The sequence below is a fragment of the Calidris pugnax genome, unplaced genomic scaffold (genome assembly GCF_001431845.1).
Source record: "Calidris pugnax isolate Ruff unplaced genomic scaffold, ASM143184v1 scaffold607, whole genome shotgun sequence".
NCBI lineage: Eukaryota > Metazoa > Chordata > Aves > Charadriiformes > Scolopacidae > Calidris > Calidris pugnax.
Window position 1 is genome coordinate 53,190 of NW_015091428.1, and position 13,918 is coordinate 67,107.

Sequence of the window (13,918 nt, forward strand, 5' to 3'; positions counted from 1 at the left end):
GAGAGCCCGGGGACACCCCTGGGGAGGGGGCAGTCCCGGCCTCGCAGCTCCCCAGCGACGGGCGCGGGGTCTGGCGGGGGCAGGTCGGTGCCGAGGGGCGGGGGGGCTGGGGCTGTGGGAACTGGGCAATGCGTGAGGAAATTTCATTAGAGCTTCCTTTGTGGGTGAAGTGTTTCCAGAGACGGGGATCCCGCAGGAAGCCCTGCTGTGGCACTGACATGGGATGCACGGGGGGCAGCGGAGCTTGACCAAGAAGGTGGCCACCGCCGCGGGTCACGGCGCGGGGCTGGTGTCAGAGGGAGGTGAGGCTGGGGGTAAGCCGTGGGCTGCCGGTGTGAGGGGCCGGGGGCACGGAGGTGCCTGTAGGCAGTGGCAGACAAAGTAGAGGTTGAAAGTGAGTTGTCAGCCTAAGGCTGTGCTGCAGGCGAGCCTGGGCTGTGCCTGGCTCCGAGGGTGGTTGATCCGAAACTCCTGAGAGAGGGTTCCCTGTGAATGTAGGAGAGAAAAGCATATTCCAGGTCAGTGACTGGTGCTCAGCAAAGATTAAGTGGGCTTCTGAATCCTTCCTCATCTGGACTGGAGTCTCAAAAACATCATTACATGAGTCACGGCCTCTCATGTGAGACGTTGGGTATGGCATCAGCAGCATCTGCAGCTTTGATGGCGCTTTTGCACAGCAAGCACTCCGACATCTGTTTGTGGCATGCACAGTGGGCGCCGTCCTTCCAGCTTCTCTGCTGGGGCCTCTGTGGGCCTGTGGCCCCCTCCTCGGGGCTGACATGAGCCGTGAGGTGTCCCTGGCAGGCAGGCAGCCACGCACGCAGTGGTCCCTCTGTAATTCCCTGTCTTTGTTTCACAGGCGTAGGCTGGGCTCTCCTGGTGCCCCGGTCTGGCAGCCCTGGGCTTGGGCTTATGAATATTGCAGCTCACTCCATTTTAGCTGCCTTCCCTTCCTGTCAGCCTCCTTCCTGTGGCTCTGGACCTCCATGTCTCTCTGCACAGGTTCTCGTGCCGGCAGTTTTCCTTAGAGGCGTCTGCTGCCGTGTTCCACCGGGGATTTTGGTGCCCGGGGTTGGGAGGGACGGGGGAGCGGGGCTCACGTTACAGGGGCCGGGGCTGGACCAGCTGAGCCAGCCCCCAGCGCTGAGCAATTGCTAATTGGAAGCAGCTGCTCAGATTTGGTGACTCTGCATCCACTGAGGTCACCACCGTCTTCCTCTGCAACCCAAGCCTGCAGACTTCACAGGGGCAGAGGATGCCCTTCTGCCCACCCTGGACTGGTACAACCTGGCAGCTCCTCGACTCTGAAACCACCCACTTGCATCCAGGGAGGATAGAAAGGGAGAAGTTTGCACAGACTTTCACCATCAGTTCCCCACCCCAAGGACCCTAATTCCTGTTCCCTGGTTGCCCCACTGCTCTCAGCTGCTCTTCACGCTCCCCAGATTTGCTTTTCAAGTTTCTCTCCTCCCCACCAGCTGCCCACGAAGCCCTGCTGCCCTCCCTTCTGCTTCTCAAGAGCCACATGGCTGATCAAACCAGGTGTTCTTTCCCCATATCTGTGCCCTGATCTGTTCCAGGCACTACCCAAGACCTTTCAGCTTTGTCCTCAGCCACTGGGCATCCTTGTCCCTCTACCTGTTTTTTTCCTCTCCTTTTTATTTAGTTTTTGTCTCACCCACTGCCACGGCTTTAAACCCTCTGCCCTGTCCCTTCCCATGACCCAAGAAGCTGGGTCACAGTTTGGATGGTGGTTTCATCACAGAAGCAAAACTGGACCCCACGGCCCAGCACGTTCTGGATGAGTGCAGTTACCCCTTCAGCTGGGGAAATTCAACTTGCCCCAACAGAGAGCCTGGGACCACTGAGTTCATGCGAGTCCCCAGCCAGGAGCACACAGGGATAAAAGTAGCTTCTTTTGACTTCTGCTCCTGGGAGATAATGGAGGGTTCGTACTTGCTCAGTACAAGGATACTGTTTGGATTTACTTGCCATAGACCTCAGACACTGGGTGCCACTGAAGTAAACAAACATTTATATGTAGAAAACACTTTTTAATATTTTTCTTTCTGTTGCTAACCTGGGATTTCCACAGGGAAAACCAATCCAAACAGTTGACACAATGTGGGAAAGAGGACCCAGCAATAATCACCCTGCGTCCCCTGGAAAGGGTTAACACTGCTGTGGGGTTCTTTGGATTCAGGGCTGATGTTCTCAGTCCCCAAACCAGGCAGTGTCAGCCACCTCCGTTCCCCAAGACGGGGGGTTCCTGCTGTCCTGCCTCTGACACGAGCGGCTCCTGAGCGTGGTTATGGGACCAGCAGCAAATGCTTTCAAGAGAGTCCAAGAGTGAGCTCATGCTGCCGCCATCCCTGCAGACCACTGAGCCCCGCTCACCGGGCTGAAGGCAGCGCCGGGGAGGGTGTTCTTTGCAGCCTCCTTGGCTGCTGTTCTCGGGGAGGGTGGGCAGAGCCCCGGGGGGCTGACGGCCTTTGGGCGCTGGGAGCGTGTCCAGCGTGTCCAGCGTGTCCAGCGGTGGAGCTGCCGCAGGAGCTGCTCCTCCCTGCGCCTCCCTCCCCCACCGCTGCAGTGAGATGAAGCTACGGCAGGGGGAAATGGAGTGGAGGAGCCAGAACGAGCAAGGAGCAGCACGAAGGAGACAAAGGAGGAGAGCGAGCGGTGGAGGGTGTGGGACCGGGAAGGAGCCGGAGCAGCTGGCAGTTCAGAGGGAGTTGCTGCGTTCCTGCTCTGCTGCCACCACCCTCCATGGTACCCGCTTGGGGCACCCGCACATCTCCCTGCCAGGCCAAACAATGGGCTCCGTCTGATTTTATCCGGGGCCTTCCCAGCTGTGGGTACATCCTCTGCAACACAGCCATCCTGATTTATGGTTCACTGGATGTGAGCCGGCTCCAGTTCTCTTGCTGCCTCCCAGATTTGCGCTTCATGGATTTTTTGGCACCCCCATCCCCGTGCCCCCCTGCTGCCGGGGGCAGGGCGCAGGGGGAGCTCAGCACAGCCACTTGTTGAGCTCCTGGTTTTATACCAGCTTTCCTCAGGGTGGAGAGGTGCTGGGCTGCTCTTTGTCCAAAAGTTTCCATCTTCTTGCGGGCAGCCTCTCTCCCCTTGCAGGACATGTCCGTTGTTAGAGGCGCAGCTCTCGGGCAGGAGACTCCAGTGTGGGTGGGGGGTGGGCAGATGCTGGGCCATGCTGGGTGGATGCTAGGTGGATGCTGGGCCATGCTGGGTGGATGCTGGTCCATGCAGGATGCAGCCTGTGGCTGGGTACCACGGGCTAGCCTGAGTGCTCTCAGGTGTGACCTGATGGCTGACTTCAGGTGCTGTCCTGGGCCTTCTCCCTGGGCACCCTCTGCTCTGCGATGTTTTCACCCCCACTCCTCGTGAGGGATGGGTGACAGAGCAATCGGGCAGCAGGTACATGGCAGGCTCTTTTTCTGTCTTTCCTTTGCTGTTCCCTCTTAACCAGCATCCTCTCGTCCACATTCCATGCAGGATTAAAGCGCACGCTGCAAAGGAGATTGAGCCACCCTCCGCTCTGCAAGTCACTAGCCATGGAGCAGATAAAGGGGTCAGCCATGCTTCTGCTGGAGCTGCTAATTCTTGGGGGCCTGAGAGCAGGGAAGGGCTCTGCCGTCCTGGGCACCCTGGATCTACAAATAGACGAGGAGCAGCCAGCCGGCACCATCATTGGGGACATCAGTGCTGGCCTGCCCCCTGGAACTACTGCCTACATGTATTTCATCTCCGCACAGGAGGGCAGTGGTGTCACCACTGACTTGGGGATCGATGAGAACACCGGTATCATCAAAACGGCTCGTGTCCTGGACCGGGAGACTCGGGACCGATACAGCTTCATTGCTGTTACCCCAGAGGGCGTCACGGTAGAAGTGAACATCCAAGTGAATGACATCAATGATCATGCTCCAGCCTTTCCCAAACAACACAGCACCTTCCAGATCCCCGAGCACACACCCACTGGCAGCAGGTTTCCCTTGGACCCAGCCTTTGATGCTGACAGTGGCCTGCTCAATACGCAAGGCTACGTGATTAAGGGAGGGAATGTGGGGCAGGCCTTCCGCCTGGAAACACGTCGAGGACCCAATGGGGTCCTGTATTTGGACCTGGTGGTCAACAACATCTTGGATCGGGAGAACCGTTCATCGTACTCGCTGCTGTTGGAAGCCTATGATGGGGGCTCTCCTCCTCGGAGTACCCAGATGACGCTGGATGTGTCCATCCAGGACATCAATGACAATGCTCCAAGCTTCAACCAGAGCCGCTATCATACTCTCATCTCAGAGAATCTGAAACCTGGCAGCAGCATCCTGCAGGTCTTTGCCTCCGACGCAGATGAAGGTGACAATGGGGATGTGATATATGAGATCAACCGGCGGCAGAGCGATCCTGACCAGTACTTCACCATTGACTCCCGGACTGGAGTCATCAAGCTTAACAAGGGTCTGGACTATGAAGTAAGGAAGGTGCATGAGCTGGTGGTGCAGGCAAGGGATAGGGCTGTCCATCCTGAAGTCACCACAGCCTTTGTCACTATTCATGTGCGTGACTACAACGACAACCAGCCCACCATGACTATCATCTTCCTGAGCGAAGATGGTTCCCCTCAGATCTCTGAGGGAGCCCAGCCTGGCCAATATGTGGCACGCATCTCTGTTTCCGACCCAGACTATGGTGAGTACTCCAATGTCAATGTCACGCTGGAGGGGGGAGATGGCAAGTTTGCCCTCACTACCAAGGACAACATCATCTACCTGATCTGCGTGGACCAACTTCTGGACAGGGAAGAAAGAGACTCCTATGATTTGCGAGTGACAGCTACTGACTCGGGAACGCCCCCGCTGCGGGCAGAGTCGGCCTTTGTGCTGCAGGTGATGGATATCAACGACAACCCTCCGCTCTTCGACCAGCAGGAGTACAAACAAAGCATCCCCGAGGTCGTGTACCCAGGCAGCTTTGTCCTGCAGGTGACAGCTCGTGACAAGGACCAGGGTCCCAATGGGGAGGTGCGGTACAGCATCTTGCACGGCCGTGACACCCACTCCAGCTGGTTTACCATCGACCCTGCCACGGGCATCATCACCACCGCTGCCCCCTTGGATTATGAGAAGGATCCTCAGCCTCAGCTGACGGTGCTGGCCACAGACAGGGGGACCCCCGCCCTCTCCTCTTCAGCGGTGGTGCACGTGGCCCTGCAGGATGTCAACGACAATGAGCCAGTATTCAGGAGTAATTTCTACAACGTTTCCCTGAAGGAGAACACCCCTGTTGGGACCTGCTTCTTACAGGTAGGTACAACTGTCAAGGGCTGAGCTTGAGGAGGGCATGGCCAGGGGCTGTGGGAGGCCTAAGATGGGAGACCTGCCACTGAGGCTCTCTGGTGGGGTTGTTGTGTCTTCAGTGAGCTATGGCTGCTGCAGGAATGCCAGAACCAGGATCCTGTGCTTGGTGTGGGTCGGGAATGGGGCAGAGCACTGCTACAGCCTTTCTGGGTGATATCACTGATCCTGTGGGCACACCCTGAGGACGTCCTTTGTGCAAAGCACAGTGCTGGCCTCAGGACCTCAGCTAAGATGGGGTCCCACCATGCCCAACCTCGCTTGTGCAAACATGGAGGTGCTGTGCAGGACACTCAACATGGTGCTCAGGAACACGGGTAACACCTCCAGGAAGCTGCTGGCAGCCAAGCTGGTACCTTCTCTCTCGCCCAGTGAGGTCATTAGCCTAAGTTCATCAGTGTTCGTAAGGCTGGTTGTGAACATTAGCACTAGTTACGCACAATGGTGGTGTTATGTTACCGTGTGAAATGCAACTGTGGGATTTGAGCAGAGACATGGAGTGCATTGTCCTTCATGTACTGAGAGGTCGCAGACCTGGCCGGCAGAGGGGCTGCCCCTCTGTAGGTTCTGTGGACCCCGAGATGTGCCAGAGATGCCATTTGTATTTTGTTTATTTTGTGATTCCTGCATTTGCTGTTTCGGTCACAGCTGAGGCCCCAGAGCCCTGGCTGCTGGGGAGAGGGGATGGAGCCCACCTGAGTCACGGTGGGGAGACATGGGGCTGATGGTGGGACACCCAATGGTGCGGTGGGGCAGCAAGAAGCTGCAAACCAAGGCAGCGTCCGCACATTTTAGTTGTGGTGTCAGGTAATATGGTGTAGGGGAGAACTTTGTAGAGTAGGGTTGATGGTTGGAATGGATGATCCCAAGGGTCTTTTCCAACCTGAATGATTCTATGATTGTCCATGGAGCTTGGGGCGCTGGGGTGTCCAGCTGAGGCCGTGAGGGGCTCTGGGGCCAGGAGGTGAGCAGTGCCCTGGGGTCAGCAGAAGTTCTGAGCCCATGAGAAGGTCCTGCCACCTGCCCAGGGAAAAGGGCCTCCAGATGGGCCTGGAGGAAGAAGGGAGCTGGCGAGAAGCAGCGGTGTTTGGCTGTGCTGTGGGTGCCCTGCTGGGCATGGCGGCCATGAGCATGTGGGCCATGATGGGTGTGGGGATGCAGGGACTGACGGGACAGGGCGGGAGCGCTGGAGAGGAGCTTGTGGGGTGGGTGAGTGTGGGGACAGAGAAGAGTATGGGGGGAAGGAGTAATTGGGTGGGAGCACAGCCAGGGGTAGAAGAGAGAAGGGACATGGGGCAGGGACGTTTAGGATGGGGCAGATGTGTGGGGCGGGGAATGGGGCAGAGTGGGACTGGGGGCAGGTCTGGATGGGAGATGAGGAGGAACGTGTGGGTGGGGGAAGGTTTGGGTTTGGGCTGGCCAGGGCATCACCCGGCACTGTCCCCAGCGCGGGGACGAGGACAGGGACAGTAGCAGGGCTGGGAACAGGGGTGGGCAGGGGTTGCGGTGGAGGAGCCCTGTGTCCCCGGGCGAGGGGGGGTCCCGGGTGTGTGCAGGGATGTCTGGGCCGCGGCAGCCCCCAGAGGGAGGGCCCCTCTCTCCTTCTCCGTGCCTTCCTGCGCGGTGCTGCTGGCCGTGTGGGAAGGCGTTCTGGAAATGCAATCGGAGATGGCGGCCGGGCTCCTGGCTGCGGGTGTGGGGCAGGCGGGAGGCAGAGCAGGAGGTGTGGGGTGGCCGGGGTGGCGCGGGGCTGTGGGGATGGCGCAGGGAGGCTGGTCCAGCCATGGCCGTCCGGGATGGTGGGGCCGGAGCAGCAGAGGGGCCAACCCAGCTCCGCGCCGCGCAGGGGAAGGTGCTGGCCTGGCGGCCGGCAGTGGCTGAGGGTTTGGCCAGATCTCCATGGTCTTGGCTCAGGCCTCATGTTTCGTTTGGAAACGGCGCGTCTGGGCTGAGCACAGGTAACTCCCGCGTGGCCTCGGCACAAAGCAAACAGCTCACACATCTGCTGCTGCTTCCTCTGCGCCGGGAAACGTGAGAGGATGGGAAAGAAGGCCGGCCAGGCTGCCGGCTGGGCTGCGGGCCGCGGCAGGAGCCAGCCAGCTCAGGGAGCCGGGCAGGGCCACGGCAGGGAGCCCGGGTCCTGGCACGGCCACCCCGCAGCCGCAGCAGCCCTGCTGCCCCGAACTGGAGGGGTTCGGAGGTGCTGTTGGGGTCCATGGTGGTCCCATGGGATCACCCGTGTCAGGCATGCTGCCCCACAGCCCCTGCGTGCAGTTGTTCCTTCTTGACTCCATCTGGGTGTGGCTCCTGGGCATCAGGGCTCATCCCTCCTGGGAGGTTAGGGGGTCTCTGTCAAGGTCTGGATTTGATGCAGACCCCCATAATGGTCTCGAGAGCTTTAGCCACGGGCAGGCCCTGCCGGCGGAATGTGCAGGACACGGGGCAGTCTTGAGGTCAGCACGGAACCAGATGGGTTCCATTCTCCATCTGCCATGTTTCTAAGCAAGAAGCCCTGGGAGGACCAGGTCTGTTTTCAATGGCAGCATCTGCTCTCCATGGGCAGGGCAGAACAGTGGGAAAGGGGAAGTCCATGTGAGTGACCAGAAGAGATGTGGGGAAGGGCCAGAGGTCTCCTGCCCCCTTGCATGCACCATCCCCTCTGCCAGGCCGGCCTGCGTGTTTGGTGAATGAACAGAGAGAAGCAGAGCAGGTTGCTGGCCTAGGCTCCTGAGAAAGAAAAAGGATCTCATAACATCTTCTGTATTTATTACTCATGTTTATCATGGTCCAGGTCCTACAGTAGCAGACACTGCATGAGCACTAGACAAAGGAAATAGCAAACTCTCAGTTCAAGTCTGAAATGAGAGAGAAACACCAGTGGAGAAGGAGCCTGGGAATCAGCGAACGCAACACTGAGGGATGGCCACTGACTGGTTGTCTCTGTGGCCATGAGTTGATAATAACAAAGCTTTAGGGCTGATCAGACCACATTCCAGCGCTATGGTTATGTGGTGTGAAGCACTGTTCTGGTGTACCTTCACCCTGCTGTCTTAAATTTGTTTTGAACATTTGACTTTTTACCAGCAAGCTGCAAGCATGGTCAGATACTGTCTTTCTGGCCTTTTTAAGTTTTCCTGCTAAATCAAGTATTGTCTGTCCTCTGGCAGCCGGCATGAAGCGTGGAGAGCTGTGTAAGCCCCATGTTGTGAGCACAGGCTGATTTAAAAGAAATGAGAATGAGAGGATATGGTGGGTTATTGATTCTTGCACAGATCCAATAGTAATGGTTTTGGAATCAGCATTCACATGTTTTCTTTGCATCCATACACACACACACAATTGTTGGGGAACAAGAACATCAGAGATGAGAAGCTGACCAGCAGCACACCTAAGGTACAGTCTTAGGACTGGGCTGTTTTGAGGAGAAGTCTGCTGAGTTTTGAGGTGTGAGCAGGGGTTTGTGACTCCGTGGGGGTGGCTGCGCTGCACGCCTGGCACTCCAGAGCTGTGCCCGGGGAGGAAGACCTGCAGGAGGTGCTGTAGCCAGGGCACATGTACTGTGTGTCCGAAAGAGGGTTTTGATGGCCCATCCTGATGCATTGATGCATCGGTTGTGCTGCTGATGGGGGTGGCTGTGAGAGGACACGTGTGGTAGCCCTGCATGGGGACAGGGACAGTGAGAGGACTAGTGCTCTCTGGCTGCTGCCAAGGAAGGTGGCGGGAGGTGGGGAGGACATGGCTACAGGCATTCGTTTCCTTGGGACGAGGGATTTAGCATTAACCTATTTTCAGACCTTTGCAAGACATAAAACAGGCCTCCCCCTCCCCAGGAACAAGAAGCCAGACTTCCCGAGGCAAATGGGGAGAGGGTGGGCGTGCGGTGAGGAGGGGGAGCACATCCTGCTCTGGGGGAGCGGGCGGTAACGTGGGAGGGTCTGGGGGACACAGGGAGTGGGGACATGGGGGAGATGCTGGTACATGGGGAGGTTGTGGGGGAGGTGAGCGCTGTTGTTACCGCCAGAAGAGCTGCATTTGTTCCAAATTCCTGTGAAAGTTATTTCCTTGCGCTGCCAGCAGCCTCCTCCTGGGCTTGGCACAGCAGCCAGCGCCATGATTAATTCAAGTAGCATTTCCCCTGGAGCTGCAGCAGCTTTTCCACTGCAGCCGAGAGGCCCCAGCCCCTCGCTGCTCTCCCCCATGCTCCGCTCCTCCCCCAGCCCCTCGCAGGGCTCCCTCCTTCCCCTCCACCATCCCCAGCCCCTCACAGCTGCCCCTTTTCCCTTGTCTCTGCTTCAGCCTCAGGCCCCTTCTGCCTCCTCTTCCTCCCACAGCCCTTGTTCACACACTCCCTCCTCCCTGTCCACCCACTGCCTCACACCTGCCTGCACTGCCCCACAGAGTGCTGGTCCCTGCGCCCCCCTCCCGGAGCCCCAGCCGCCAGCATCCCCCATCCCATCCCTCTTGTTCTCCCCACACCCTTGCCCGTTCCCCCCGGGGACTTGGGCTGTTTTGCCCCCAGGGTGGTTTTCCATGGCTATGCCCTCCCTCACCTGCGTGGCCCTTGGGACACCCCAGTGTCCCCCTGCTCCCCATCCCTGCCCAGTCCCCTGGGGTCACCCTGCGTGACACACTCGATCTCCCGCTGCCCCCAGCCCTGCTCTTGCCTGCACGTCTTCCCAGCCATGCTCCAAGCTCTGCACAGCCCAGCACCCTGGTTCGGGGTCCTACTTGGCACCAGTGCCCCCCAGGAAGACGTGCCAGACCACATCACATCCCACCCTGTGCTGTGCTGCCCCGCTTGAGCCCCCCACCCCAAGTGCTCTCACCCTGCAGAGGCCCTACTCAGCTCCTGCATGTTCTGCTGGGGGTCCTGGTGCCTGCAGCCCACATTTTGCCTCCCGTATGCCTCACCAGAGGGGACACCTGGGTGCCTGCGTGTGAGCCTTGCTACTCCTCTTTCTGTGCCTTACTCTGCCCCGTACGCAGGGGGTCCCCAAAGGTGAGCATTCATCCCCAGGCTCCTGCAGCCTGTTGCCCAGCCTCACCCTCCATGGTCCTACCTCCCTGCCATATCTGCGGATAAACCACCTCCCCTCCTCCTCTAACCCTGGGGCTTTGTCCCATCCCAGAGCAGTGCTGGAGGCCACAGGCTGCCCCTGCTCTCCATATCTCATTGTATATGGCTGTGCCTGTCCATGCTGGGCTGTGGCTGTGGGGCCACCAGCCAGAGCCCTCCCCATGCCCTGTGGCTGCTGGTCTGCAGGGAGCCCGTGGTGGGAGTGGGCAGAGCCGACAGCCATGCGGGGGGTCCCCAGAACATGGAGCTCCTGCAGCCCTAAGGTCTGTGCAGAGGATCCCCCAGGACATGGAGCTCCCACAGCCCCAAGGTCTGTGCGGAGGGTCCCCCCGGATGTGGCACTCTCGCAGACCCAGGGTCTGACCCTGGCCTCGGCCACGTGTGCTGGGCCATGGCAGGGGCTGAACCCCGACCCCGCTGACTCCCCCAGGGCCTGAGTGTGCTGGAGGCCGCGAGGCGGCCCGGGAGCCAGAGCCGGCTCCTGAAATAGCAGCCGTGGCCGCTCCCTGGCTGCTTTTAGCTGGTCAGCAGCGGTGCCAGGGCTGGGAGGGCAGGGCGCCTGGCACTCGCTCAGGCAGAGGAGCCGTGCGTGGGATCGCTGACCACACTGGCGCCAGCCTCCCCTCCTCTCCCACCAAGAGCCGTCACTGCGAGGGGCGGGAGCCCGGAGCCAGATGTTTGCCAAAGCCACAGCGTAACATGTGCGCAGCAGAGACGCAGCCAGGGCCGGGCTCCAGATGAGCTCCCTGCCTGCCGCCTGCGATTGCTGGAGGGGAGGACAGTGGGGAAGGGAGACCGACCCTGTCCCTTCCCAGCAGTGTGTAGAGGGGAACCTGGACCGGCAGTGAGGCTGGGGGGGCAGGGGTGGCAGAGTTTGAGGGGCTCTGGTGCTGTGCTCCAGGAGGGTCTGAGGGAAGGAGAATCCTTGACTCCTACGAGTGATGCAGCTGAGGACCCCACTGTGGGGCTGTGCTTCTCCATCCACCCTCACTCCAGGGAACGTAAGAGCTTTGTGGTGCCTCGGCTCCACTTGTCCCTCCTGCCTTGATGAGGACTAGGAGGAGGGTGTGAAATAATGAGGCCTCGGTGCCCATCTCTGTCCTCCCAATGCTCCATGCACTGGGAGAGGCACACTTGCCCGGTGTCTCCTTCCCTGGGTGGCTCCCTAAAACTGGTGCTCTGATTTCTTTCTGCCTAACCCTGAGCCATCTTGCTGCTCTTTGTCACCCACTTGTGCTCTCTGTGGCCGCAGCACTCCCCTGAGGGGCTCTTTAGCTGCAGGGCACACCAGCCACGGCTTCTCCCCAGACCCGCAGGGAAGAAGGGGCTGGGAGCAGAAACTGCTGCAAGGTGCTGCCAGGGCTGGTGGAGCAGATCAGCTCTCCAGAAGACTGACTGGAACTACATGGGGAACTGGGAGGCTCAGGATCGACTGGAGCTCACAGAACGGCTGAGTTTGATAATGGTACAACCTCCCCTGTTAAAGCAGGGCCATCCGGAGTTGGTTGCCCAGGACCATGTCCAGATGACTTTTCAATGCCTCCAAGCACAGAGACTCCACCTCCTCCCTGGGCCAGAGCTTGGTCTCCCTCACAGTGAAAAAGTGTTTCCTGATGTTCAGAGGGAACCTTCCGTGTTTCGGTTTGTGCCCATAGCCTCTGGTTGTGGCACTGGGCACCACTGGGAAGAGCCTGGCTCCATCCTCTTAGTGTCCTCTTTCATGTATGGATGATCTCCCCCCTGAACCTTCTCCAGGTTGAGCAGTCCCAGCTCTCTCTGCCTGTTCTCATAGGAGAGATGCTCCAGTCCTTTCATCATCTTCGTGGCCCTTCACTGGGCTCTCTCCAGTATGTCTGTCTCTCTCCTGTACTGGGGAGCCCAGCACTCCAGCTGTGGCCTCACTGGTGCTGAGTAGAGGGGCAGGATCATCTCCCTCGACCTGCTGACCACAATCCTTCTGATGCAGCCCAGGAGACCATTCACCTTCTTTGCAGCAAGGGCACGTTGCTGTCTCATCTTCAGCTGGGTATCCACCAGGACACCAGGGTGTCTGCCCACCTTTTCTGCCAAGCTGCTTTCCAGCTGGGTGGCCCCAGCATGTCCTCGCACAAGGTTATTCCTGCCCAGGGCAGGACTTTGCACTTCATAGAATCATAGAATGGTCCAGGCCGGAAGGGACCTCCGAAAGTCATCTAGTCTGACCTCCTCGTAGTCAACAGGGACACCCCCAACTAGACCAGGTTGCCCAGGGCCTCGTCGAGCCTCTCCTTGAATATCTCCAGGGATGGGGCCTCAACCACCTCCCTGGGCAACCTGTTCCAGTGCTCCACCACCCTCACAGTGAAGAACCCTCTCCTCATCTCCAGTCTAAATCTGTTCCCCTCCAGCTTGAAGCCATTGCCCCTCGTCCTGTCACTGCAGGCCTTTCTAAACAGGTTCTCCCCGGCCTTCCTGTAGGCCCCCTTCAGGTACTGGAAGGCTGCTATTAGGTCTCCCCGGAGCCTCCTCTTCTCCAGGCTGAACAACCCCAGCTCCCTCAGCCTGTCCTCGTAGCAGAGGTGCTCCATCCCCCTGATCATCCTTGTGGCCCTCCTCTGGACCCGCTCCATCAGGTCCATGTCCTTCTTATATTGAGGGCTCCAGACCTGCACACAATACTCCAGGTGAGGTCTCACCAGAGCCCAGTCTGTACTGATGGCGAGGATCGTTCCGGCCCAGGTGCAGAACCCTGCACTTGCTCTTGTTGAACCTCATGAGGTTCACCTGGGCCCACCTCTCCAGCCCGTCCTGGTCCCCCTGAATGACATTCCTGTCCCTCTGGTGTATCGACAACACCACACAGCTTGGTGTCATCTGCAAACTCGCTGACGGTGCTCTCAATCCCTCTGTCTATGTCATTGATAAAAATGTGAGACGGTCCCGGTCCCAGCACGGACCCTTGAGGGACACCACTTGTCATTGCTCTTCATCTGGACTTCAAGCCATTTGAGTACCACCCTCTGGATCACAGAATCGTAGTGGTTGGAAGGGACTTCAGAGATCATCAAGTCCAACCACCAAAAAAAACCCCAAAAAACCAAAACAAACAAACAACAAAAAAAACACACACCCACCACCTAAAAACACAACAACAACAACCAAACCAAAACCATCACCCACCCACACAACATCCCACCACAAACCAATAATCTTGGGCACCAGAGCATGCCCTGAAGAGCCATGTCTACACGTTTCTTAAATACCTCCAGGGATGGTGACTCCACCACCTCCCTGGGCAGTCCATTCCAATGCCTGACAACCCTTTCAGTAAAGAAATGTTTCCTGATATCCAACTTGAACTTTCCCTGGTGCAACATGAAGCCATTACCCCTTGTCCTATCGTCTGTAACTTGGAAGAAGAGACCGACCCCTGCCTCTCTACAGCTTCCTTTCAGGTACTTGTACAGAGCAAGAAGGTGGATGCGAC

The 13,918-nt window shown here is 58.5% G+C and overlaps 1 protein-coding gene across 1 annotated transcript in view; it reads left to right on the forward strand.

Annotated features, from left to right (window-relative positions):
• Window positions 1-13,918, forward strand: part of DCHS1 (dachsous cadherin-related 1) — an 88,343-nt gene that overhangs the window by 33,401 nt on the left and 41,024 nt on the right. The window contains exon 2 of the mRNA XM_014961538.1: window positions 3,514-5,324. Coding sequence (XP_014817024.1) covers window positions 3,573-5,324 — 1,752 coding nt within the window. The 5' untranslated portion in view covers window positions 3,514-3,572. The remainder of the gene's footprint in view (window positions 1-3,513; window positions 5,325-13,918) is intronic.